This window comes from Lissotriton helveticus, chromosome 1_1 (genome assembly GCF_964261635.1).
Source record: "Lissotriton helveticus chromosome 1_1, aLisHel1.1, whole genome shotgun sequence".
Lineage (NCBI taxonomy): Eukaryota > Metazoa > Chordata > Amphibia > Caudata > Salamandridae > Lissotriton > Lissotriton helveticus.
Genome location: NC_136057.1, coordinates 312,262,976 through 312,289,773, shown reverse-complemented (window position 1 = coordinate 312,289,773; position 26,798 = coordinate 312,262,976). Strand labels below are relative to the sequence as shown.

At 44.5% G+C, this 26,798-nt stretch overlaps 1 protein-coding gene across 1 annotated transcript in view; it reads left to right on the top strand.

The window, feature by feature from the left end:
- The window catches only part of SLC13A4 (solute carrier family 13 member 4), a 242,910-nt gene that overhangs the window by 167,134 nt on the left and 48,978 nt on the right, over positions 1-26,798 (top strand). The window contains exons 10-12 of the mRNA XM_078647303.1: positions 1,538-1,639; positions 4,320-4,421; positions 17,081-17,187. Coding sequence (XP_078503429.1) covers positions 1,538-1,639; positions 4,320-4,421; positions 17,081-17,187 — 311 coding nt within the window. The remainder of the gene's footprint in view (positions 1-1,537; positions 1,640-4,319; positions 4,422-17,080; positions 17,188-26,798) is intronic.

Genomic DNA, 26,798 nt, shown 5'->3' with positions numbered 1-26,798 from the left:
AGAGGGATAACAATCCTAACTCTTCTGGAGATTCCAGATGGTGGCGTTAGTACAATCCAACCGCTGTGGTATCGTACGGCCCGCAATTTGCCTTCAGCTCCACCCTTTTCATTTTAATTTTATATTTTTTTCTTTAAAGTATCTTACCTTTAAAATGTTTCCTATAATTTTTGTATTTCCTTAACATTGCCTTTCCATTAAATTGGTTTTCTATAATTTGGTTTACTTCAATGTGGTTTCTCAGTTTTCGTTTTTCTATTAATTCACATATATCATCAAAAGTCAGGTACTGCTCTGTTATTGGTCATGATTTTGGCAACTCCTAAACACTCGGAGACTAGAGCGGGAGTCTGTTAAATTCATATACCTGTGGTCTAGCATTAATATCAAAATAAAAGTGGACGTGTCATCTAAGAGTTTCATTTACCTCCGGTTTAATAAAAAAGAAGATGTGTTGTTGCCTGTCAGGAAACCACACTTTGCCTGGTCACACGTCAAATAACTCGGAGCAAATGTTTGTATTCATGAGAGAAATGGATGGAGGCCTGATTCCAGTAGCATATGGAAAGAAAGGTTTCAAAAGGATCTTTCGCAGAATGTACACTGCCAAAACCTCAACCTTACATGTATATTTCCCTACAAAATGTCTACTTGCACCCAATCTCATTAGCAAGTACTGCTCCCAAATATTATAGGCCCTAAGGTATAATAGTAAATTACCATTGTACAAAATATTTGGGAAGTGAGTCCTGCTGGATTTAGGAATTACATAAAGATCGGTATTTTGGTAGGGAGTTATTTATATAATATCTTTACAGCACTGGTGTCCCCCAGGGGTCGGCTCTTAGCCCAATTTCATTTAATCTTTGTATGAGACCTTTGGTGAACCCATATCAAAATTCATAACATCCACGTATTTAATTACGCTGATGACACCCAGCTAATTCTGGACTGCGATCACCAGTCTACGCTACATGAAAGATTGGCCTTCTGATTACTTTGGTAAAGATTTATGTCCCAACTTGTGCCTACTTGCTGAGAATTACATTTTGGTACTCAGGCAAATCTTTACCATAGTAATCAAAGGGCCAATCTTTCATGTAGCGTTTTAATTTTAGCTCAAGAGTTGATCTAACAAACCAGAAGCTATCCATATACAAGGGGCAGTTTGGGGGGAAATGGTACTAGACATAGAGCACTAAAATCTGACGTAACCTCACGCAAACTTCCAGAATGCTTAAAAAGGCTCTTATAAAACTTCAAAGCATGAAATTGTTGAACCCATCTTAACCACTTTCTGCAGAAAACCAAGATAAAAAGTACCACCCAGGAAGCACTAAAACCTAAAATTCGCTTGGGGGAGCGATCAAAGTACATATGAATACTCATAGGACAACAGGTATTGTGAAACAGTTCACCCAAGGTTCAACAACTTGTTACTCAATTCTTTGCACAAATAGAATATCCAATTTCCACTGCTCTTCAGTGCCACTATATAACACAGTATTACCTTGACCATTGATTGTTTTGTCCACAGCTTTAAAGAGACGTGCTCTATGAGTAAAACAAAGAAGACCGAGAGGGAAGAACTGTCTGAAAAGAGGATACGGGAGGACTACGAAAAACTGGGAAATATAAGGTCAGTTATAGGCCAATTGCTAAGATTCTCGTTATGCTATGTTATGCAGATTTGCAGGGCTCACGATCACCTGGGTATCCTGGCACTGAGCAGGTGTAAGTCTAGGTATACCTAGGGCCTAGTGGGACTACTCGAAAAGCCAGGCATTCAACTTTTTGCAGGATTCCAGAAGTGAGGAGGAGGATCTTATCTGTAGTGGCAGGTTGTTCCACATTATAGGAGTGCCACCGGATCTGGCTTTCCCTATGCATGGGATTTGTAGGGTTAGGAGTACAGGCGAGCAGAGGTGTCTGGAAGGTTTGTGAAAGAAGATGCGATTGTTGAGGTATGCTGGGTCAGTGTTATGTACTGCTTTGAGCGTGTGGGTGAGGCGTTTGAATTGTGCTTGTTTATGAATGGGGAGCCAGTGGAGCTCCTTCGGCTGTGGTGTGATGTTAGTGTGTCATGGGAGGTTGGGAGAGATTCTGGACTCCGAGTTCTGAATGGTCTGCAGCCTTCTGGTGAGTTTTGTGTTGATCCTGTCATTGAGGGTGTTCCCATAGCAAAGCTTGCTTGTGACCAAGGTGTGCGTGATGTTTTTCTAGGTGTGGACTGGGAGACATTTGAAAATCTTCCTTAGCATCTTCAGGGTATGGAAGCATGAGGCGGTGATGGCATTGACTTAGGCGGTCATGTTGAGTTTGCTGTCGATGATCCAGAGGTTCCTGGAATGGGTGATGGGTGTCAGTCCTAGCTCTGTTGGCCACCAGTTGGAGTCCCACTGTCATGTGCTTTTCCCAAAGATCACAATTTCAGATGGTCACACAACTGGATACTGCTGCACACATGCCTTTAAATGGGATCCCTGGCAAAGAGATCCACCAGTCAGACTCTTCTACCTCTTTCTTTGCCTCAAACTCTTCCCCTCGCGCTGCCTATAGTAACCTCTGATTCTGTCTATATCTATCCGTACTTCACAACTGTCTACGTTTCAATCCACCTCTCTCTACTTCCCCTAGCACAGTCACATCCCTTTGTTCTTGACCCCTCTTTGCCCATTTTCTGTCTTCTCTGTCTACCTTCATATAACTTACTCTTAGCTCCCTCTGTCTAGCATGCCTATCTATCTTTGCTGTCTTTTCTCTATTTCATCTCTCTCTACCTTATCAATCACTAAAACCATTAATTTCTCTCTACCTCACTTTTCGAACTCTGCCTAAATCTGACATATCTACCTCTCTTGCTGTGCCTCTTTCCTTACTTCACATTTCCTCTTGTACCCCAGTCTAATCTCTTTACCGCTCTCTATCAATGAATCAGTCAGTATTCATAAAGCGCAGCAAATCACCCCTGAGGGCTTCAAGGGGCTGGAAAGTGTAGGTTGCCCTGTTGTTATGTTGCTCATTCGAAACAGCCAGGTCTCGAGTCCCTTCCTGAACTCATGGAGCGATGAGGTGGCCCTGGGGTGCAGGGGGAGACTGTTCCAAGCCTTGTCCACAGGTCTGACAAAGAGCATCCTATGCTGTTGCTACAGCAGATCCGGGGCAGGGAGGGTCAGCGATGAAGAAGGCGGTGGATCGTCATGCGTTTGTTGATGTGTTCTCTCTCTCTCTCCCTCCCTCCAAAGGCAATACCATGCATGCATTAGACAAGTGGCTGAGTAAATAACAGGGCTCTGCAGTGGAAAAAAGTGACCACCAACAACTTTGGCCCTAGTTCATTATAAGAAGTAACAGTGCCAAACTTCCAAAAATTGATTGCATACCGTCCTAATGGTTCAGTGACCGAACTAAAGGCAAATCACAAAAAAATCACAAGGCAGTGTAACGGGAAACTGTCAGCTAGGCCTGTTGACAAAAAAATGACCCTGTTCAATTGCAAACAGGGTAAAATATTAGGCAGTCAGACACATGCCTTAGACACAGAGGCTGTTCAACTCATGTCCCGAGGCATAAGGCCAGCTCCAGCCTGCCGCAGTCACTAAGATAACCACATGCATACCTCAGGCACAGAGACTTTCCAAGACAGCTGCACAGTCTCCGGAAATACAGCGCCAATCACAAACATCCCACAGAGACTGTGAATTTGACATCACATGGCATGCAGGGCTCACTGGATACAGGAGGCACAGTAAACATCATAAGCAAACCTCATGCAATTATCAACAGATAACTATCCATACGCCCACATCAAATGGTCAAATATTTACCATATTCAGAGACCTAAACATTGCATCCATCTGCAGGCCTCAAATGACAATAAAAGGAATCGGTCCATAAAACATTTGGCAAAGAGCTAATCAGTGTCTCCCTAAGGAACACGATTAACATAAACTATTTCTCAAAAATAGCACATTTTGTCTCAAATGGAGTGGGCATTGCTGTTCAGCCTTGCAACACCTATCGACAATGCCAAGCACACATGAACAGAAGAAAACCCCTGTGGGACATTCTCTGAATGAGTTAGCCGCAGGATTGTTTTGTGAAGGCCTCAAAGGAACACATCTTGCATGCCTGAAAGATAGACACAATCCCAATTAATATTGAGACCCAGCCCTGTGCTTACCTTAGAGATGCAGAGCCACTCACATGACTAAGAGGAAGCCACAGACAATCTACCAGGACTGGCTCAGACTTTTTCTGTCTCTGCTGCTTTCCCAGGTGCACTGTAACTAAATTCCTTCCCTTGTGTTTCGCTGCAGCTACCCTGAAATTTTGACCAGCTTTTTCTTCATCCTGATGACTCTGCTATGGTTCACTCGGGAACCAGGCTTTGTGCCGGGCTGGGAGTCCTTATTTGAGAAGTAAGAACTATTTTCTATTTTTTTTTAAATATTAAGGCAATAATGTTATTCCTAATTGAAATGGTCGCTTTCTGTGGGCACAGAATGTCAAAATCGGTTCACTAAGGTTAACTACATAAACAACTGCATCTAACGGTACACAATGGGGGGGGGCGTCATATTTACAAGGCCCTTGCATCATCGGAGCGTCACTTTTTTTGATGCTCTGGTGGTGATCAGTGCAGGCCCATATCTACAAGGCCACGTAAAGCCACCCAGCGTGACTTTTCATGGCCTTGTAGATAAGGTGTAAGGCCATGTAGCGCAAATCACTGCGTTGCCTTACATTGCGGTAGGGAGGCGTACCATGGGTGTTGCTGTGGGTGTTTGTACGTAACACCCATGGATTTTTACACTGCACCAGATTTACAACATAAGGTGAATCTGGGGCAGAACCAAAAACGTACGCCTCCCCAGTGCAGGCGTAATGAGGAGATCCTCGTTTTTTACCTCTTTCCACGTGTGCTGCATTCTGAAGCACATAGAATAAGGAAAACGCCTCTCATGATTAATTTTTGTGCAGAAAGGTGCTCCTTTCGGCACTAAAACACTCATTGCAACAACACAGACACCCTTGCACCATGATGCAAGGGTACCTGCGGAGGTGCATGGCTGCAATTTTTGCACCAGCGCTGGCTGAAAGGACAGGAAGGTCCTGATCTTGTAAATACGGTGCATTTCATTCCTTTTGAATTGGCGTAGGGCAGTTCACCAAAATGACTTGCCAGTATTCAAAAAGGGGTAACACTGTGTCCCTCAGAACCTGGGTAAGTATATATGTAAACAAAGGTGGTTCTGTCGGGTAAGAACTATCTTGGTAGCAAATGCTCAAAACAAGTAGAAAGAAAAGTATAAAGCAACCTCTACATTAAATCCTTGAGGCACCAAATAACTCAAAAGGAAGTCACTTTGTATCATTACTTTTTTAGAAATCTTTAAAACATCCAATAAAATAAACTCCAAAGGAATGAGTATTAAAAAAATCACTTTATATTGTTACTTTTATCCGAATTACATCATTCAATGATATCCAAAGTAAACAAACAAAAAGTAAATGCTGTCAACACGACATATACACATGAATGACAAGTGAAATTGGTGACAATGGTGCTTGTAGTGCTCAAAGGGTGAACAATATATACAGTGAAGGCATATATACAGGTTGGGAGGTCAGAGAGTTATTTATACAGTGATTCCTATCCTAAGTTCGAAGGAATCCTGTTGTTTCTGAGCCTGGAAGTACTGGCGGTGCCCCAGTGGGTGGTCACGATGGGTCTTCCTCAGGATGGGAGGAAAGGGAGGGGGGGGCAGGTTGACAGCCTAGAAACAATTGGATGCGTACATGAGAGAGGTTGCTAGTAATGCTCTCGAAGGAGATGCATAGCTAAAGCAGGGGCTACATTACTCACCCTCGGAAGACCGGATGATTGGTGGCCTTGAAGGTGTGGAAGGGTGGACTAGTCAAGTTGAGTCACAACTGAAAAGGAGAAATTAAAAACAAAGTTGTAGTGGGCAGCAATGTCTGTGGACCATCACATTGCTAGCGAGGGTGGGGGGGGGACATTACTCACCCTCGGAGGGCCAGGAAAGTCGTGGCCTTGTAGGTGTGGAGAGGTGGACTAGTCAGATAGTCACCACTAAAAGAAAAATGAAGACTGGGTTGTAGTAAATGCCAGAGCGTGGACACAGGCAACATGTCTAATACAAGGAGTACCTCATGTGCGTGCGGCATAACATGCGTACTGGACATAGATGATGCATATCATGCAGTGGTTTATATACAAAGGTCTATTTAGGCGCAGATGAGAGAGAGCTGGGACACAGCCATGCATATTTAGCTGAGTATATATACGCCCGGTTAGAAGCAGTGAGTTTCTGGTTGTGGGTCGATCCTGGAACCTATTAATCAATTCGTTGATCACTTTCTACAACCTTGGGTCCTTGAAACTAGGTCATATGTCCGCGAGTCGATGCATATTATCCAACTACTGGGAGATCAGCCATTTGACATTGACTCACAATTCCTAGTCACCTTGGATGTCGCATCCTTTTGCACATCAATTCCCCAGGACAAGGCGATAGATGTGGTACGATCAGTATTAGACAAACGTCCAGCACCGCACTGGATGCCCACAGATTTTATAATCAACTTACTTAACATCGCTATGAAGAAGAATCACTTCGTATTCAGGAAACAATTCTACTTCCAGTGCAGAGGAGTGGCGATGGGGGCTACCTATGCACCCAGTTTGGCAAATATTTATATGGACGATTATGAAGATGAGCACTTGTACTCTTATAACAACCCTTTTATTGACTGCATCGCAGTCTGGAAGAGATACATTGATGACGCATCACCAATTATCCGGCCTTCCAAGGGTGAGTAATGTAGCCCCTGCTTTAGCTATGCATCTCCTTCGAGAGCATTACTGGCAACCTCTCTCACATACGCATCCAATTGTTTCTAGGCTGTCAACCTGCCCCCCCCCCTCCCGTCCTGAGAAAGACCCGTCGTGACCACCCACTGGGGCACCGCCAGGGTCGAAACGTCGACGTACTTCTAGGCTCAGAAACAACAGGATTCCTTCGAACTTAGGATAGGAATCACTGTATAAATAACTCTCTGACCTCCCAACCTGTATAAATGCCTTCACTGTATATATTGTTCACCCTTTAAGCACTACAAGCACCATTGTCACCAATTTCACTCGTCACTCATGTGTATATGTCGTGTTGACAACATTTACTTTTTCTTTGTTTACTTTGGATATCATTGAATGATGTAATTCGAATAAAAGTAACAATATAAAGTGATTGTTTCATACTCGTTCCTTTGGAGTTTATTTTATTGGATGTTTTAAAGATTTCTAAAAAAGTAACGATGCAAAGTGACTTCCTTTTGAGTTATTTGGTGCCTCAAGGGTTAAATGTAGAGGTTGCATTATACTTTTCTTGCTACTTGTTTTGAGCATTTGCTACCAAGATAGTTCTTACCGGACAGAACCACCTTTGTTTACATATACCAAAATGACTTGCGGCACTGCCCTACGCCAATTCTTTGTAAATATGCCCCACGGTCTCTTGGACCTGGCCTTCTCGGCAGGGTCACGCCCACAATTTTAGTTTTCACCCCTCCTGTTTCTGAACCCATTTTTTCTAGCTTTCAGGACTCTGTGAGCTGTAACACTACTAACACAAATGCCACGAAACCCATCCCAGAATGCTTGTTTCCGGTCCAGGGAGGACCTGGCTTGGCAGTTCAGGCAGAACTGTTCCCATGAGGAATAGGGTCAAGACTGATTTGCATATTGCTGGGGCCAAACTGGGGCGACGTGGTGGGCAAAAAAAAACCAATAGATTAAACCCATATCTGTTGACTGGGGGTGAATGTCTGCATTGTTCAGCATTCAGTTCATCTGTTCTATTTGCATTTGTCGCCCTAAGTGGGAAGGGTATGCCCAGACCTGGGTCCTTTACTCACTGCGCCACTGGATTCAAGCTAGCCTAGCTGATGAGGGGTGTGCACCGAAACCAGTTTGATGCTTGTTTCCGCTCCAGGGAGGATCTGGCTTGGCAGTTTGGGTTTGACTGTTCCCGTGAAGGAACAGGGCCAAGGCTGATTTGCATATGGCTGGTCCAAACTGGGGTGACGTGGTGGGCAAAATAACAATTGATTAAACCCAGATCTGTTGACTGGTAGTGAAAGTTTGCGTTGTTCAGCATTCTGTCAGTCATCTGTTCCTTTTTACTTTTCGAAAGTTGGCATTTTCTTGTCTAACCAGTTGGTTCCTTCAACCTATTTTCTGGGTTATATGACTCGGTGTAGTTAGCAGTTGGCCTTTGCGTATTCCTCCCCGAAAGCCAGACAATGGCGGGCATGGGTGTTGGCAGGATAGGCCATCCAAGGCAGGATGGGGGCGGAGCTGTGCACAGCCCTCCTTGCATTTCAAAGACACATTGTCTCAGCTCACAAAAAAGAACTACACAGTAGCCTATTGTGATTGCAGACAGACTGGGACCAGGACAGAGAGGCAGGTAATTCCATACACCTCGTTGGGGGGAAATTCTAGAAGCTTTTCCCATTTCAAAGCTTGCACCAGGTATGGAAATCGGACGCTCAGACCCACTCTTCAGGACAATCGTGGACCTGGGAATAATAAAAAAGGACTGCCGTGCTGCTAGAAGGAAGACTGGGCCTGCGCTCTTCATCCCGGGGTACCTGAGTGATTACAAGGGCTTGTTAACTGGCCTCCTGTTCTGAGCTGCAGGTACACAACAAGCTCCAGAGGCCTTTTTCTTTAACTGCCCAGCCACCCTGCTGCACTGAACCTGCCTCGGCCTGCAACTGGACCTTCCGGAGACCTGGTTGCCTGAGCTGGAGTGAGTTCCAGATCCCCATAAGTGCCTCCCAGGTCCTGGACCCTTGGTGTTTTATCAGTTGAGCTCCACCTCGCCAACGTGAAGCTCTCGTGAACCTGACCAGCAACGACCCGTAATGGGAAATTTGCACTTTGATCTATAGCATCCTTAGCCCCTGATGACCGCCAACTCGAAGCTCCAGCAACGACCGGCCACAACACCCAACAGAATCTCCATGCTACGGTGATGTCCATCCATGATGCCCAACATGTATAGCCTCACAAGGACAACCCTATATGCCCACGGGGATCAGGGTCAGAGTACGTAATATGTACAGAGTCCACCGTGGGGCTCTTTGTATGAAGTAGGAATCCTCTTGTGTAAATCTGGGGAAAACAACAATGAATGTATTGTTTGTGCAGCCTAATGTTAAATAAGTTCTCATTTGGTTGCATAGAAAAAGAAAGAATGAGACTGATATAGTTTATTTTGCTGTTATGTATTCTTTAATACAAATGCAAATGATAGTGTGAATCATAAAAAGTGCAGACAACGAGGTGCTTAAGTGTGTGCATAAACATTTAAAATATATACAAAAGATACCATAAATGCTCCTTGGTTCTTAAGCTTAGTTGTTCAAACATACATGTGCATACAACATAGCAAAATGAGGTTTTACAAATAGTCGAGGAAACAAAGGAGATAATATGTTGACACGTATGGCAGTTGTTGATACAATTATGCCTGGTTATGTGAATGAATTGCCTTGAAACTGTGTCGCCTTAGTAAATACCACTAAATATGAATATGGATATTGGTCACAATCACAATACAGACTTATTAGATGCACATTTTTGAAGCGCACATTACAGCACAGCAACTCCTGCTCCTCACACTGTAGTGAGAGTGATGGCCAATTGGTAGGGTGGTTTGACTATGATGCAATTGATGCATAGTTTGATAGTAGTGTATATATCACAGATATCTGAGGCCAGATTGGATTTGGTGCAGGGCCAGACTGCCAACCCATAGCAGCCCTGGCAATTTTCTCGGACTAGCCCCTGGGGAAGCAATGTCTGGCCCAGAGAGATTGGAAACGCTTGCTTGCTGCTTTAGTTACTGGGGGCCGATATTGCAGCTCCACAGCAAAACTGGCCCCCAGTAACAAAACCGACCCCACCGCTGCAAAACCCACCCCCACCCTTCGAGCTTCCCGGGGAAACGTCTGATGCCTGGTACAGCCAGTCCGGCCCTGATTCAGTGGGCTTGAATGGCATACAGTGAAAGTGCCCTTGAAGCAGGAGATTGACTCACCCACAGAGGATATGGTCACTCTGTTGATAGGCTTCCCAGCGGTTGTGCAGTGGACATGTTGTTTTTGATGGTTCACACACATCTTGCTATACAATTTATTGGTGAGCCTATTGAACACACACTTAATACACGATGCAGACATGTGTTTGTCTGATGCAGACTGCTGATCGGTCTGATTTCTGTCTCCCAAAATATGCAGATATTTTGTTAGGCGACGTTGTCCTGAGGAAACCCTTTCACTCACAAGGAGTTAAAACATCAACATATTATCTTCTTTGGTTCCTCGACTATTCGTAAATCTGCATTGTGCTAGGTTGTATGCACATGTATGTTTGAACAACTTGTCTTAAGAACCAAGGAACATTTATGGTATCTTTTGTATATATTTTAAATGTTTATAAACACATTGTGTCGGCTGCACTTTTTATGATTCATACTGTCATTTGCATTTGTATCGGAGGAGAATACATAACATCAACATAAACTATATCAGCCGCATTGTATCTTTTTCTATGCAACCCAAATGTCAATTTACCATTTGGCTGAGCAATCAATACATTAATTGTTGGTTTACCCAGATTTACACAAGAAGATTCCTACCTCATACAATGAGCCCTGATGTGGACACTGTACATATAGCGCATCCATGATGCCCTGCCTGTACTTTGCACTGCAGCAACAACCATTTGCAATGCTCTACCATCTTCTTGCAGCTTCCTCTACCGCGAACGGAACTCTTCGCACTAGACTTTAAAAGTCAACTTTTTCTGCAGGTCTAACCTATATCCAGCCTGCGCTCCATTGCAGTCAGCCTGAACTTGTGGCTTTCACATGATCTGCATGACCTGATAACTGCAAGTGACACTAAATCTTTAAAATTGCAAATCTTTGGTTATATCGTTTAGATCTCAAATAAGTTATTACATTTTACTCTATTTTTATAAATTATGCGGGACTTTTATTGTGTTGTGTTTTCACTTTATTACTGTTTGAGTGCTGCATAAATGCTTTACACATTGCTTCTAATGTAAGCCTGACTGCTTTTTGTGCCAAGTTACAAGAAGGTTAATTTAGTAACTTTTGTGGTTCAACCTGATAAGGATTGTGGCTGTTGCTTGAGAAGCGTTTCGCCCACCTCAACCAATAACCCAATTTCTCACATGATCCGATTACCAATCAGTGCATGTACCCTCGCTGGGTTAATGGATAATATACAATATTTGGCATGTCTTTATTGCTCACGATCTCAATGTGAGTACTGAAACTCAGAATAAGGCATGCAAGGATCCAACGTCGAAGTGTCTCACAATATCAGTAGACCTGCTAACTTCTGATAAATGTTCGGTGTGTGAGGAAGGGGTGCAGGGTATTGGTAGCAGGGGCGGGTCTTTGTGCCAGCAGAAGAAAATAACATTCTGAGCCTACAACCGAGAGAGAGCTGAATGCCCACTCTACGCAGGGGTTTCCAGCTCAGTTTGTCTTTTACCGTGTGATATTGGCTCTTCACCAAGTGACCATGTGAAGAGAACTGATATCATGTGATACACGTTGAGACCGTGTAAGTTGGAAAGTCTGTAACAGCACTATAAAGAGACAAGTGGTGTTAATGTGATTTTCTCAAATGCCTTCTATTGCTCCATAGAAGACTTGTTTCCTTAGTTTTCCACAGCCTATTGGTAACTATAAAAATAAAGAGTCAAGCAGCATGACATCATCATTAAGCAAATTGTGTTTCTTGTAGAGTTAAGTCAGCTCTGAGTAGACTTCAGAACTTCTGCACTCTGTCTGGCACCAAATAGTCATCTTCCCAGTTTCCTCTTGTTGTGCAATGCTGATTTGCTGGTCTCACATCTGGATATCACAAATATTTGCTTTTTTGGACATCGATTTTTGTATTTTTGCTTCAGATAGCTCCATATGTCTGTTGGGAGATAGCGTTTTATACAACTCTCCACAGAGCCAATCCTTGCTCAAGATTGGATGGCTTTTGTGTGAGTTTTAGTTGCTTTGCTTCTATCTGTTGCTTGCCTCCCTTTCTGTGTTTGATCTGCAGACAGGAGCCATTTGGTTTTGCCTTCTGTGAATCTGCCATTGTCCTGCTCGAACAAAGCATTATATCGAACAAAACAGTGGTCACTAGAAAAACAGCAGCAGAAGTGTGGAAAATGCAACATCAATCTTGACAATTGTGATAGACACTGAAGACTGTTATACACAAGCATTGGCAATGCCAGTTGATCCCTCCTCTATGTAAAGGTAAGCGAGAACAGTTGGCATTGCCAAGGCTTGTTTTATTTTGAGGCGGCAACATTTTGCAATCCATACCACAACAGCCTAGACATTTATAGGTCTATGTGTGCTGCTCATACCATAGTTCAGTTATTGACAGTTGCTGGGATGTCAGTGGAGTGTTATGTTATGTTATGTTATAACAAATTTCTTGAGCGCACTGTCACCATAGGTTTCCTGGCGCTAATCGGATTGAGAAGAGAGGAGGAGGGACAGGGAAGGGAAAGAAGAAAATTAGTGAGGGAAAAGTAGTGTTTTTTGGGATTTCCTGAAAGAAAGAAGGGAACAAGATGATTTGAGGGAAAGGGGGAGGGAGTTCCACAGCTTAGGGGCTAGACAAGAGAAGCTGCGGCCACCTGATCTAGAGAGTTTGAAACGGGGGACGACAAGGAGCTGGAGGTGGGTGGACCTCAAGGTACGAGGGGGCAGTAGGAGGAGATTAGGGACTTGAGAAACGCAGGGGCGGGACCTGTGAGAGCTTTGAAAACCAGACAGTGAACCTTGAAAGTGATTCTTTCGTTCACTAGTAACCAGTGAAGGCGGGGTAGTAGAGGCTGGGCCGACTGCCATTTGGGGATTTTAAAGACCAGCCGAGCAGCCTGGTTTTGGACGATCTGCAACCTAGACAGCTGAGATTTAGGGAGACCGTAGTAGATTGAGTTCGAGAAGTCCAACCGGGACATCACCAGGGCTATTAGAACCTGCAGCAAGGCTTCAGGCGATAGGAGGTGAGTGACTTTCCGTATCCTGTAGAGCTGGAACATGCAGGAAGATGTTACTGCGCTCACCTGTGCCTTGAGGGTGAGCCCGGAGTCAATCAAGACTCCGAGGCTCTTGACACATCCAGCAGGAGAGGGAGGTGTTCCGAGCTCAGTCGGCCAGTACTGAGGGCCCCAGAAAGGGGCACTTCTCCCCGGGAGAAGGAGCTCAGTCTTGCCCGGATTGAGCTTGAGTTGGTTTTGGTTCATCCAGTGCTGGATGTGTGTCATGGCAGTCTGGAAGTTGATGACAGCGTCAGGAGAAGTGAGGGGAAAAATAATTTGTAAATCATCCGCGTAATTAAACACGGTGATATCCCACTTACCTAAGGAGTGAAGGAGGAGTTGGAGGTATAAATTAAAAAGGAGGGGAGACAGAGAAGATCCCTGAGGGACTCCACAGGATGAAGAGACGCTGGTGGCGCGAAAAGGACCCATGCTAACTGCCTGGGACCTCTCCTCCAGAAAGGATTTAATCCAGGACAGGGCAACCCCACAGACTCCGGCGGATTCGACACGGTGGATTAAGATGTTATGGTCCACCGTGTCGAATGCCGCCGATAGATCGAGTAGGACTAATGCCTGGGGTAGTCCTCTGTCCTCATTGCGTCTAAGATTGTCCAGCACGGCGAGGATCACAGCCTCGGTGGAATGGGCTGGTCTGAACCCGGCCTGATTGGGCGCCAGGAAGTTGGACTCCTCAATGAAATGTGAGAGGCAGGTGACGCATTACTTAATGCATGTATGCTTCTGTTTACTTCATTACTATAATTTCTTCAATATTCTTGGTAGTGTGGTGCCCCAGGACATGCATCACACTAGGGGTTTGTCTTCATTTATTGAGCAGGGGCTTCAGGACAGGGACATTCAGACAGTGTACATTTTGGCCATGGTATGATGAACTAAAGCGCACTCTCCGGTGAAACTCGTTCTCACAGATATTTGACGTCCTGAGCTCACAGACTCCAAAAGCAGCTGTGCAAAGCATTGCACAATGTGGGAACCAAAATAAAGACTCATAAGACAGATCAGAATTTAAAAATATTTAGCAAGATAATCCTTTGTACGTAGCTAATTCGGCAGTTAACCTTTCACTGCTGCCTACTAAATTTATTTGCAGTTTGCGAGTGTGAATTCTCTGAGGTGCTACTCATGCTGGGCAATCCTAACATAGAGCTATACATAAATGCATTTAATCATGAGTAAAATGCCCACATGACCCAACCCACTTTTGCAGCACTTCTTGTGTGTTTTCTTGTAAACTATACTACAAAGCCCCTCTCTACCTAAAACCAACATAAGGAGTAAAGGAAGGGAAGCCTATAGGAAGCATCTGCCAGTGATAGGGTGGGCATCCTTTCAAGCTCAGGAAGGGGTTGGGCCCAGCCCCCTGCACCCAAACCACCCTGCTCAGGGAGAAAAACATCCACCCACACTTAAGCCCATTTGTCTACTATGTGGGAACAATACTCACCACAGGGAAGTCATCAACAGTCTGGTGACTCTGAACACTGGCAGAAAGGCACATTTAACTTAGACAAAAGAATGACAACTTTCTAAAAGTGTCATTTTCAAAATAGTCATATAGCATCTGACTTTACCATTAAGTTTGATTACTGTTAAAACGAGTACTTGAATAATTTTTCTTGCTACTCCCAAACTGAAGTTAAGCATTATAAGGTGTTATAATGTAACCCAGTGTTTTCCTATGGAAGAGACCGCTTTGCCACAGTAATAAAATGACTTTGGAGGTTTTTCACTGCCAGGACATGTAAAACATAAATACACATGTTCTACTTTTAAATACAATGCACCTTTCCCTATGAACAGGTAGGACCTACCTTAGCGGTGATATATATGTATTGTAAAGGAAGGTTATGACTGGCAAAAGGCTTATTTTCCCAGGTCAAAGTTGCACTTTTAAATCTGTCCACCTAGGCTGGAGACATGCTTTGCCTTGTCACTTCAGTCACTTTTGCGGTGGCACAATTTGTGCTGCAGCCTATTAGTAACATGAAACTTACATGTCTGGGTATACTTTGTACTATATAATTGGGACTTACAGGTATGTTAAATATGCCGATTAGGAGTATACCCAATGTTGGCATATTTTAGAGGTCAGAGTATATGTACTAGTACCTAGTTAGCAATATCCCAGGGCACAGAGTCAAAAACAAAAGCATTAGTCCAGGAAAAATTAGTGTTACCTTACAAAAAGAGGCATTTTTTTTACCAGCATCAAATGTGTTTACTATCAGTGAAGAGTTAATATTTCATATTTAAATTCGTTTTAAATTGAAATTGATATTTTGGGGAATCCTAATGTATTTTTTCAAAGCAATATTTTATAGCAAAAGTATTATTTTTTTTAACTAAAAATTTATATTTGAAGACAAAATTATTGCATTTCCAAATATTTGTTTACAGCATTCAGAACCCAAGGCTTTCTAGCAAATGTAAGTGAAATGTGTGCTAAAGAAAGCATTACTTAGCCCATTTTTTAAACACTACACAAGGGGTGCAAAACCCCTCAAGATGCAGCCTGACTTGCTCACTCATTGCAATTTAGGACAGGTATTGCTGCCTCGTCAGTTACATCTCTCACCAGCCGCCTCTTTGTTTCATGCTCTCTCCACAACAAGCACCTATGTCATCTGTCTTACATGTTTTCTCCAGATTTTCTTTTATTTCAGTGCACCTAGATAGCTGTTGTGTGGACCTGTGGGCATCGAGAGAGCTCCATTTGGTGCGCCCGAAAACTCTTGGGGCCTCATTTATGAGGCCTTGCGTGAGTTTTGCGCTTCCGATGCGTCACTTTTTGTGAAGCATCGGCGGCGTAAAACATGCCTCCTGATGCGCACTATTTACAAAGTGACGCATCTAAGCAGATGCGTCACTTTGTAAACCCCTGCGCTACATTATACCTGCGTCAGGTATAATGTATGCAGAGGGGGCGTCCACCCGCAAAAAGCCTCGTGATAGTGACGCAGTGAAATCTATGAGATTTCACTGCGTCACTTTTAGGACGCTGTTGCGTCAAAAAATCTTGCGCCTGCCTCACAGCAGGCGTAAGACTGACGCAAGCCCTTTCACATGGGGCTTGCCCCATGTGAAAGAAAGCATTGCTGGAGTTGCGTCACTTTTGTGACACACTCCAGCAATGCGTCACTTTTGCGCCTACTGATACGTCAGAAATACTGATGTATCTGTAACTCCTTGCGACATGATGCGTCATATTATAAATATGACGCATCAATCATGTCGCAGGGAGAGCGCAGTGAAAAGTGACGCATCGCTGTTTTCACCCAGCGATGCGTCACTTTTCATAAGTGAGGCCCTTGTATTCTTGCAAATCTATACATTGACTTCACTTAATCTATGTTAGAGAAGTGGAACGCAAGCACTGATGTACTGAAACTCAAATTGTTAATTAATATTGTGTGCACTAGTTTACAGTAAGCAAAGCTGCACTGTCATGTGTTCTACTCGGGCATCCTTTGGAGATATTTCGGAAAGTTTGTATGAAATGTACTAATAATCAAAAAGTAAACCCACAGAACAACATATGATTAATTTATGTACCAGTAGAAAGATCTAAATTTGAGATTAGATGCAATGTTTTACTTTAGCGACTCGCACACACCACTATCCCAAACAATTGCAATTGTTGACAAATTCAAATGTTGCCAATTCCACTGCAGTCAGCGTGCTCTCGGATGGGAAACAAAGGTATGCGTGGAGAGATAAATTCAGTAAAAACAAAGAAAGAGTGATGAAGGAGGGTCATAAGTAGTCTTCCGTACTGGGCAAAGCAGCACATCACCCAGTGGCCAGAGTTCCTAATTTTGATGGAAACTATTGTTCTCTGAGTAGTCATTCATGTTTTGTTTTGTTTTTTAGGAAAGGCTTCAGGACCGATGCCACGGTGTCCCTTTTTCTTGGATTCCTGCTCTTTTTAATCCCTGCCAAGAGACCTCGCTTCTTCCACTTTGGGAAAAAGGCGACAGGCAAGTGGAAAAGCTGTGTGTATCACAGCTGTGTCATATGGAGCCTAGATGTTTAATGGTATCTCCTTTTTTGGTGTGTAAGAAAGAGTGCCCCACAGACTCCAAAATGGTTCAAACTGAAGCCTATGAAGCCCTGAGGACCATTAGGTAAAGTTATTGACTACAGTTACATGTCATAAGAATGGGTGTTCATTTAGCAACTGTGAGTAGTAGTCACCTCAGGTACCCTTTCTCTTCCCACACTCGGCCCACAGCAGCCTCTCATTTGCTTTTGAGGAGCTGGAGAAATGCAAAGTGTAGAAACAACAGAATGTTCAGATGGCAATAAAAACCGCTCACATTCTGTTTCTCCTGCCTTCATGACCCCAAGGTAGCAAGAGCAGTGCTGCTGATACACATAATGAATGTATATAATGTATGCCATTGAGGGTAATGGTAAAACCTGTTAGTTTTACAGTGCTTACGGAATGGCAAGCACAGCGCTATTAAGTATTAACTGAGTAAATTGGTAGGTGTAAGCACCCTCTGCAGCTAGATGGTAATGCAACAACGCCTAGTGGTTCGCTCTAGTCCAGTTTCACATTTAGGGCCAGATTTAGAGCTTGGCATTACTCTGACCATCCCTCTGTGGCGGTGGTTTCAAGTACTCCGTCAAGTTGACAGTGTCCCGTCCGCCATATTAGATGTGTGCAGACTCTGCTGGCTCCGTCACCGTCAGGCCGCCAAGTAAATTTAGATGTCCCTGTTGTGCTAGCATTGTCCTGGCGGCTGAATCATGACAGAGAGGGTTCCTGGTGTAGTAGAGACTGGTAAGTACAACTTATTTTCATGTGAATACACATATATGTTGCTTTTGCCTCAAAAACATATGTAGGTAATATGTTACATATTGCATGCCACACAAACAAACACACACTATTGAATACACAGCCACAGGCACCACAAACAACGCACCCCCAAGCACCATAACAACAACAAACATTTTTAAGTGCCAATACAGGGATTTTCACTTTACCGTGTTTAGTCAAAAAATGAGAACTACTGCATTAAACATAAGAAAAATATTGCATGTAAGAGCAATGCAAAAGATACACGGGGTACAGCCATTGTGTCACAGTAGAACAATTGTGCACGTAGCTTACCTTACAACCCGGCAAAAACAGAATAGTTTGGCTTCACGGACAGTTCAGGAGGGACCTGGTCAATGGGGTACAAGATGGAAACCAAAGAGGAAAACTGGAAAAAAGGTACATTTTTACCTCACTTTCTTTGATTTTGCCAACTCAAAGTAGAAGGTATTCCCTCCACAGTTGCCTTGACAGAAAGGCACATTGTAATTAGCTCAGCAGAATCCTTGGCCGGACTACTCCCCCCAGCGGCTTCTGCCTATGGTGTCGTCGATGCGGGTAAAGATTCCTGGCGGAGGCTGCAGGACTCTGACAGTTTTTCAACCATGGACCCGCCAACATCTAAATAGGGCAGGCGGAGCGTCAAGTCGTCAGACGGTGAATCCATTGAAAAAGTGACGGCGGGACCTTTACCACCAAGATCTAAATCAGGCCCTGAGTCTCTTTTCTGTAAGTCAAAATCTACCAGCTGGGCAAGGTGTTGGGTTGGAGTAAAACAGAGTTCCCACAAAGTCTATTATGCTGATTTAGCCCGCAGAATTGCCAAGCTGTGCAGCAAAAAAGCCAGAACACAAGGACCTAGAAATCCCAACCATTAAGTTTGCACTGACTTTGACTCCTTTTCCTATTGTGGCAGTTTCCTTGGTGTCTTACTTAGAAACTTTAATGTAGGTTAAACTCCATCAGGAAGCAAAACTGGAAGCCAGTGTCATCCATGGCTCTGATATGATGGATAACTTGTTCTAGGTGTCTACCTGAAGCCTTGAATGTTGTGGCAAAACGTTCTGAGAGGCACAAACCAATAAATATTGCTTGTTTAGTTCACATCTTCATCACATAACCTCTGCACGTTGTTCTTGTCCTTCATAAGTGAAAATATTTAATAGTGCAAACTAACAGAACTGGTTGCGAAACGTTTATAACTTCTTCCCTTGTTCTACATAGGGTTCCAACGTTTCAGAGAATGGGGCCTGGACATTGGCTTAAGCATTGACTTTCCCCACTTCCAAGCAGTTGCACAGCCAAATATTAATTTACTCCTGTTCTATATGTTTTTTTACTAGGCTATGCTGCCTTTTTTGTCTCTTCGATTTTCTACAATTCACAATCACAGACAGGAATATGCCCTGCAGCAGGCAGGCTGCTTCGGGACAGGCCTCAACCTTCTTAGACTTGTGGGGTCAACAAGATGCCGGATTCCCTAACAGTGAGGGCAGTTTTGTCAGATCTAGAGTTTGAAGGGAAAGCAGGAGTGATGGACTTCAGTCAATCTCTAAGAAAACAGGATTCTTCCAGCAGGCCCAGTTCTGATGTTTTCTCAGGACAAGCCAGCACTCAGAATTGTGTTTATAAGGTTAATAAAATAGTGATTAGTGAATAGAATTCATCTACATCCCTTTTCCTACTTTTCATCAATCTGATATAGCTCCTGGTTTCCAGTGATGACAATATAACAGTGATCTTTCAATTCAAAATAGATGTTTCTCTGCATTTCCTCCTCCATCCAACCTCCTCGAGCATAAAAGAAAGGCATTCGTCTTCTCTCTTCCAGAGAGAAGGATGTCTTGCAGTCTCGGATATCACTTACACCCAAGGTTGTTGCTCTATGGTAACTCACAACTGCCAAAATAGTATGGCGGTCACAGGCTTGCCAGTCTCTGTGCAAACTGCGTCTTGATCGCTGTCAAACTTCTCTGATGGGGCTGACAAAAGGCAGAAAAGGCAGGCAGGCCCTAATCTAAGCAGAGCTTTTTTCGGAGCCACTTCCACTTTAAATGTAGTTGCTAGGACAGAAGGCAGGATGAGATCAGTAGCGGATATACAACCCTCGTGGAAGGAAGGAGGTGTGAAATAAAATAATTACTGGTGAACTGGAGGGTTTTATCCAGCAGAACAAGATTAAGACCACCATCTACAATGGATGTCTTTTTTTTATGAATCAAGTTTTATTTTTTTGATTATTTATTTGAGTTTTATATAGCGCTGGCTAGACCCATAGGTATCAGAGCGCTTTACATAAGGAACAAAATAGCGAGTTACAAGGTACAATAATTTAAACATTTGTGGCACAGAAATTACAAAGTAAATGGCAAATCATAAGAGGCAGAGAAGTAAAAGGGGGGCAAGAATAGGAGTCTGAGAATAGGTGAGAGGAGAGCAGGGAACCTGAGGGGGATGGAGTAAAGGCTGTCCAGCAAAAAAGAGAAAAATACTCGAGGGTCATTAGGAGGAGTCAGGAGGGAAGAAGGAACAGACAAAGGTCAGAGAAGATGGCGAGTCCGGATCGTGGGAATCGATGGAGACCATCTCCAAAAATGGAGGGTTGCACAACAGTCACAAAAATCAAGAATCCAGAAGGGAAAAAAAACATAAAATACCCAGAGAGCAGGATTACATAGAGTCCAGTCAGAGAGGGGACGCAGCCAAAAAACCAAAGACGACCGGAAGGCTGTAAGATGCGTGCACAGGCTCTGGACCACGGGGGCATCGGTGTAGACGATCCACAGATGAAGGTCCGGGTAAGTCAGCTTGGAAGTTAGGGAGCAGTCTTACAGAAAAAGGAGGCAGCAGCGAAGTCTGAGGGGGTACGCGCCTCCCAGGCTCAGAAAGGTCCGAAAAGCCCGGGAGCGTCACACCGCAGCACCAAGTAGGTTCACTACCACTGCACCCCCATACCTAGAGAGTACTCACGGGTCCCAGATGTCCGATCGGAGGTGAAGCTGGAGGGCGGGCAGTAAGGAAAGAAACTGCGGTCATGCTCGGAAAGGCCGGGGGATGATCAGGAGGGGTGAACCTTATTCCCGTTCTTCAACTGCCATTCAGGGAGCTCCGCGAGGGGTAATCACCGTGGAGACTGGCTCCATCCTCAGCTGAACCATCAGCGATTCACCGGAGTGCAGGTGGTGTAATGATGGGGGGGTGAGGCCCCAGAATGAAGCTCGCATGACAGGGGAAAGGTTTGAAGTATTTATTACTTTTTACAAGAGAGCGCAGGGAACCTGTCCGGATCGCTCGGGTCTCGGCGCTGGAATGCCTCTCAAAAATGGCAGCCACGCTCTACGTCATCGCGTAGTACCGCGAAGACTAGAGCACGACACTACATATCTCCCTTCTTTATATAACACACAAAAAAAAACATAACGAGTCTCTCTAGGTTCTGGTTATTTCACGTTGCCCAGTTCATAGTCTCTGTATTTGGCAGGCCTCACTACTGTCCTCCCAGCCCGCGTGCGTCTTACCGGAGTGGAGGCGAAACTCTCCGAGCTTCTCTCTGCCTGGATCACCAGACCGCTTCCAGTTCCCTTACGACTCTCTCTCTCGGAAGTCTCACCTGCCTCCTCCTGATGTCTCTCAGCTATGGGATTGTCCCCTTCATCGTGCTCAGCTCCTCTTCCTTCTACGTCTGAGTCTTCTTCTCCTCTGCGCAGTAATGCGCTGTCTGTAGGTGAGCTTTGGCTCCGTTGAGTCCTTGATCTTTCTTCACAAGTCCATTGCATTATCTTGTTGCATTTGGACATGCGATCCTGTGACCAGACATTTCCATCGCTAAGCAAGGCTGCTCTGTCACATACCTCCTTTATTTGCATGGGCAGGCTGTATTTGCTTTCCCCTTTCCTTCTCAACTGGGCAAGTTTGACTCTGACCCACTCTCCTCTTTCTAGCGAGGTGTCCTTCACATTGTGTCTCTTATTGTAGTGATCAGTGTATATTCTTTGTGCTCTATCCAAGTTGTGCTGAACCACTGCTGGTGACTATTTACTCTTTACTGTCTTTTCCTTCCATGCCAGATTGTCCTTGGTGAAAGGATCACGTCCTCTTAGGATTTGAAATGGACCGTACCCTGTGCCGGTGGGTGTAATGCTGTAGGCCCACAGCATACTCTGCACTTCCTTTTCCCAATCCTTGCCCATTGCTATGGCGGCTTGTATGGAATCCATTATGACACGATTAAACCTTTCGGCTAGACCATTCCCTGCTGGGTGGTATATGGCTGTGTGTTTTATCTTGATTCTGTTTCGTTCCATGTATTTGTACCACTTTTCTGAGGTGAATTGGGGTTCATTGTCACTGAGAATGGAGCGGGGTATGCCTTCTCTGAGGAAAGTGGCCGTAAGAAATCTTAGGACTGTCTCCGTGTCCATCTCCTCCTTTATGTCTACTTCTGGCCACTTTGAATACTGATCAATGAGAACGCACACATACTTCGGGGTTCCCTGTGCATCTAGTACGGGCCCGAGAATATCAATAGACAACTCCTCCCAAGGGTTAGCAGGGTTGTCGAACTTCCCCAGTGTTGGTCGTAGTAGGGTTTGAGACTTGTCCGCTCTCTGGCACTGGTCACATTCCCTTACATGCCTTTCGATTTGGATATCCATGGATGGCCACCAGTATACCTGTTTGGTTCTCATCTTCGTTTTCATGATACCCAGGTGTCCTTCATGCAATACAGCTAACAGGTGTGGTACCAATGATGTTGGGGGAACAACTTTCTTCCCTCTAAACAGGAATGTCCCCTGATCTCCAATGGACAACTCCTCATGCACCTCGAAGAATTTTCGGAGTTCTGTTCTGAGATGCTTTTTTTTGGGCGATCCTTGCAGCAGGAAGTCCTTAACGTCTTTGATGTCTGGATCATTTTCGTAGACTTGTTTCCATTCTTGTCCACTTATCACTTTCTCCGGGTCTTCCGCAAAAGCTACATGGACTTCGTACTCGTCTGCGATGTTCGGCGCTTCCTCCATCGCTGAGGCTCGGCTGAGATAATCAGCTACCTTATTCATGGTTCCTGGAATGTACTCCACGTCATAGCTGTAGTCTAACAGCTTCAGAGTCATCTTGGCGATACGGGGTGTAGCGCTAGCGTGACTGCAGGACGTGAGTACTTTGACCAGGGCCTTATGGTCTGTCTTGAGCTGGAACCTCGTACCCCATAAGAATTGGCGGAATTTCCCCATGGCCCACACAACTGCCAGCGTTTCTTTTTCTATCACACTGAATTTCTGTTCTGTTGGTGATCGGTACCTGGATGCAAAACTGATGGTCACCACCTCTCCATCCTTTCTTTCTTGCATAAGGACTGCTCCTAGTCCTTTTTCGCTTGCATCTGTGGTCAATACGGACTGTCCCTGTGGATCATATCCTTACAGGGGCACTGATTGGCTGATGTCTTCCTTGATTTTCTTAAAGTCTCAATGTCCCTCTTCTGTCCATGTAAACGTTGTTTTGTCTTTTATGAGCTGCCGCAGATGGTGCGTCATGGTGGCAAAATGCTGCACAAACTTACTGTAGTACTCAGCCATCCCTAAGAATGACCTCACGTCCTCTTTGTTCTTTGATGCTGGTGCGTCACATATCGCTTTGACGTTAGCTTAATGCCCTGTTCACATGCCCTAGGTAGGTGACTGACGTCATGCCGAACTGCCACTTTTCCCATTCGGCTGTCAGGCCATTTCCTTCCAGGACTTGTAACACCTTTGCCAACTTTTTGTCGTTGTCGGTTTGATCTTTGCCCATCACCAAGATATCATCTTGGAAGTACTGTACTCCTTCTATGTCTCTGAACAGTTTGTGCATACGTTTTTGGAACACTGCCGCTGCCGATGCCAGGCCGAAGGGCATCCTGCGGAACTGGTAGCATCCGAAGTGTGTTATGAAGGATGTCAGTTTCCGGCTCCTGTGATGTAGGGCTATCTGGTGATAGGCTGAAGTGAGATCAATGGTGGAAAACCATCTTATCCCTTTTGTTTTTGCCAGCATCTCTTCTATCCGTGGCAACGGAAATTTCTCCACAATGATGCACTTGTTCCGTTTACGTAAATCCATGCATAGACGGACCTTGCCATTGGGTTTCATCGCCACCACCAACGGAGCTAGCCATTCTGAGCAGTTTATCAATTTGATGATCCCGTTGCCTTCCAGTCTTTGCAACTCCTGTTGTACTGCTTCTCTGACCGCTATGGGTATATTCCTTACTTTGTGGGAAACCGGCGTGGCGTTCTCCTTGAGATCTATTCTGTGCGTGAATTTCGCTAGTTTTCCCACTTTTCCTCCGAACACTGTGGGGAAATCGCTTTTCATCTTTTTGAAGTTCGGTTGATGTTCCGTGCTGGTCATCAGGACTTGCGTGTCCCCTCCTGAGTTCAATTGTATGCCCAAGTCGCCTTGGTCGATCCACCCAAGGACAGACGGACCCCTCTCTGCTACATATAGTTTGCACTCTGCACTGCGATCTTTGAACTCAAACTTCAGGGCTCGATACCCTACCATTGGAATGGGTTCTCCTATAAACATTACAGGACGTATGTCTGGAGGTTCGAGGTGCGATCCCAGGCTAGGTTTGAAGCTTTCACTCCACACTGTCCATTGTACGATGGTGTACGGGGAACCCGAGTCTGCTACCATCCTGATCGGTACACCCCCTATTACCATGTCGCATTGTGGTTTCCTGGAGCGTCTGCAGTCAATGCCTAGCACTTGTTCTTCAACGCACAGTACATTGTCTTCTTCTTCCAATCCTCCTTCGTCTTCCGTTCCCAGGTCTTGTGTCACGTATTTCACTGTTGGTCTCTTCAACTTACGATGACACACCTTTTCAAAGTGTCCTATGATTCCACAATACATGCATTTCGCTCGGAATGCAGGGCAGCACTTGTCGTACGCCGCGTGGGACGGGCTCCCACATCTGTAGCAGGTGTTTGTGCCTTCTTTGTTCGGTTTCTTTGGTTGTGTGGGTCGTGTGGTCCATTTGTTTTGCGCCTTCCCTTCTGCTGTTGTCCTTTTGCCTCTCTGTGGTGGTTCCGCTTCTTCGACTTTGTAAACCATGTGCCTCGTGGCGGTCTCTCTCTTCGCTGCGTCTGCGCATCTTTTGGAAAGTTCCGCCTTTTTCACCATGGCTATGACTTCCTTCAGGGTAGCGTCTCTGTTCACCCATAGTTTGTCTTGGATCACCGTGTTAGTCGTGTGCATGACTATTTGGTCTTTGATAAACTCATCATGCAGAGCGCCAAATTTGCACGTGATTGCTAGTTTCCTTAATGCTGCAACACAGTCGTCTATCGATTTGTCCGCCGCTTGTTTCCTCTGTTGGAAGTTGTATCTGTCTATGGACGTGTACACCGCCGGTCTATAATGGTTGTTAAGGTCTTCTATGAGGAGCTCCAGGCTGGAGATCCTCACCTGTCGGCGATTTTAGGTTTCTATTCAATTTTGACAGGTGAAACATGAACAGTGTTACACATCAAGATCCTGCCACTTATGGCAAAGTCTGCAGTAACTCCAATTAACAATACGCATGATGCAAAACTCAGCAAAGATTCCAAATACATAATTCACTCCTACAATACCCTTTTGTAGTCAACTCGCATACAGACGGCCAAAAAAAGCCTAAGTCTAAATGAGCATGTAAAGGTGTTCAGGACATTTACTTTTCCGAAAAAAAGGAAGAAAAATTAAAATCAGCATAGAAGGGAGTTGTAGATGTATCAGAGTAGGGGATGGAGGCATAGGGGTAACTGTGATCGAGGTGCTAAGCATCCTTGCTTCCTTGCAGTGCGCACTCCTCTACCTAAATTCCAAATAGCATCTGTCTCTGAGGAGATCTCTGCCTCTTGGGTTGGCTTATAAGAGGGGCTATAGTGAATTTCATGAAGGCAAGGGAATATTACAAAAAAAGTCTTTGATCAAACCTGGAAAATAAAACTTCATATTTTTTATGATTTTTATTTTCATTAGTGAATTCTATATTATAGAAAGGACGTTCCTATGTATTTCTAAGCCAAAGTTGGAAATATAAAGGTATTGAAATGCTACACAAGATGTATAAATTCACAAGAAACACAACACTTAGCTCATGTTAAATTGTAGCGGAGCGATTAAATCATATTTTTGATGTAAGCGTTATAGGGCCAGTACTAACCTTATAAGAACTGTGACATCCAATTAAATAACATTAAATCTAGCATTGTAATAACAAAATCTGTTTTCCTTCTAACACTTAAGCTAGGCCCAGATGAGAATGGTAAAAGGCTTCTCAGAGAGCTCAATTTAGGAATTCGACATTTAAACAGCTTGCATAGTTTAAGTGCACTCCATACTGACTTACAAAAATATCAATATGTCATTAAATGGTGAACAAGCTTACCATGCTTTAAGGAAAGGCCATGCAGCGAGGAGGTGTTTGGCAGTTCTGTGCCTGAAGCTCAACACGGGCAAGACAGAAGTGCTGATTTTTGGGAACAACACTTCCCCGTGGAATGACACCTGGTGGCCCTCTGAACTCGAACCCACACCGACAGACCACGCCCGCAGCCTCGGCATCATCCTGGACAGCAAACTCATCATGAAACACCAGATTAACACCTGCTTCCACACTCTCTGCATGCTCCGAAAGATCTTCAAATGGCTGTCTGTCAACACCAGGAAAGTAATTCCTCAAAGTGCAGTCCTAAGCCGGCTGGACTATGACAACACGCTCTGCGCAGGACT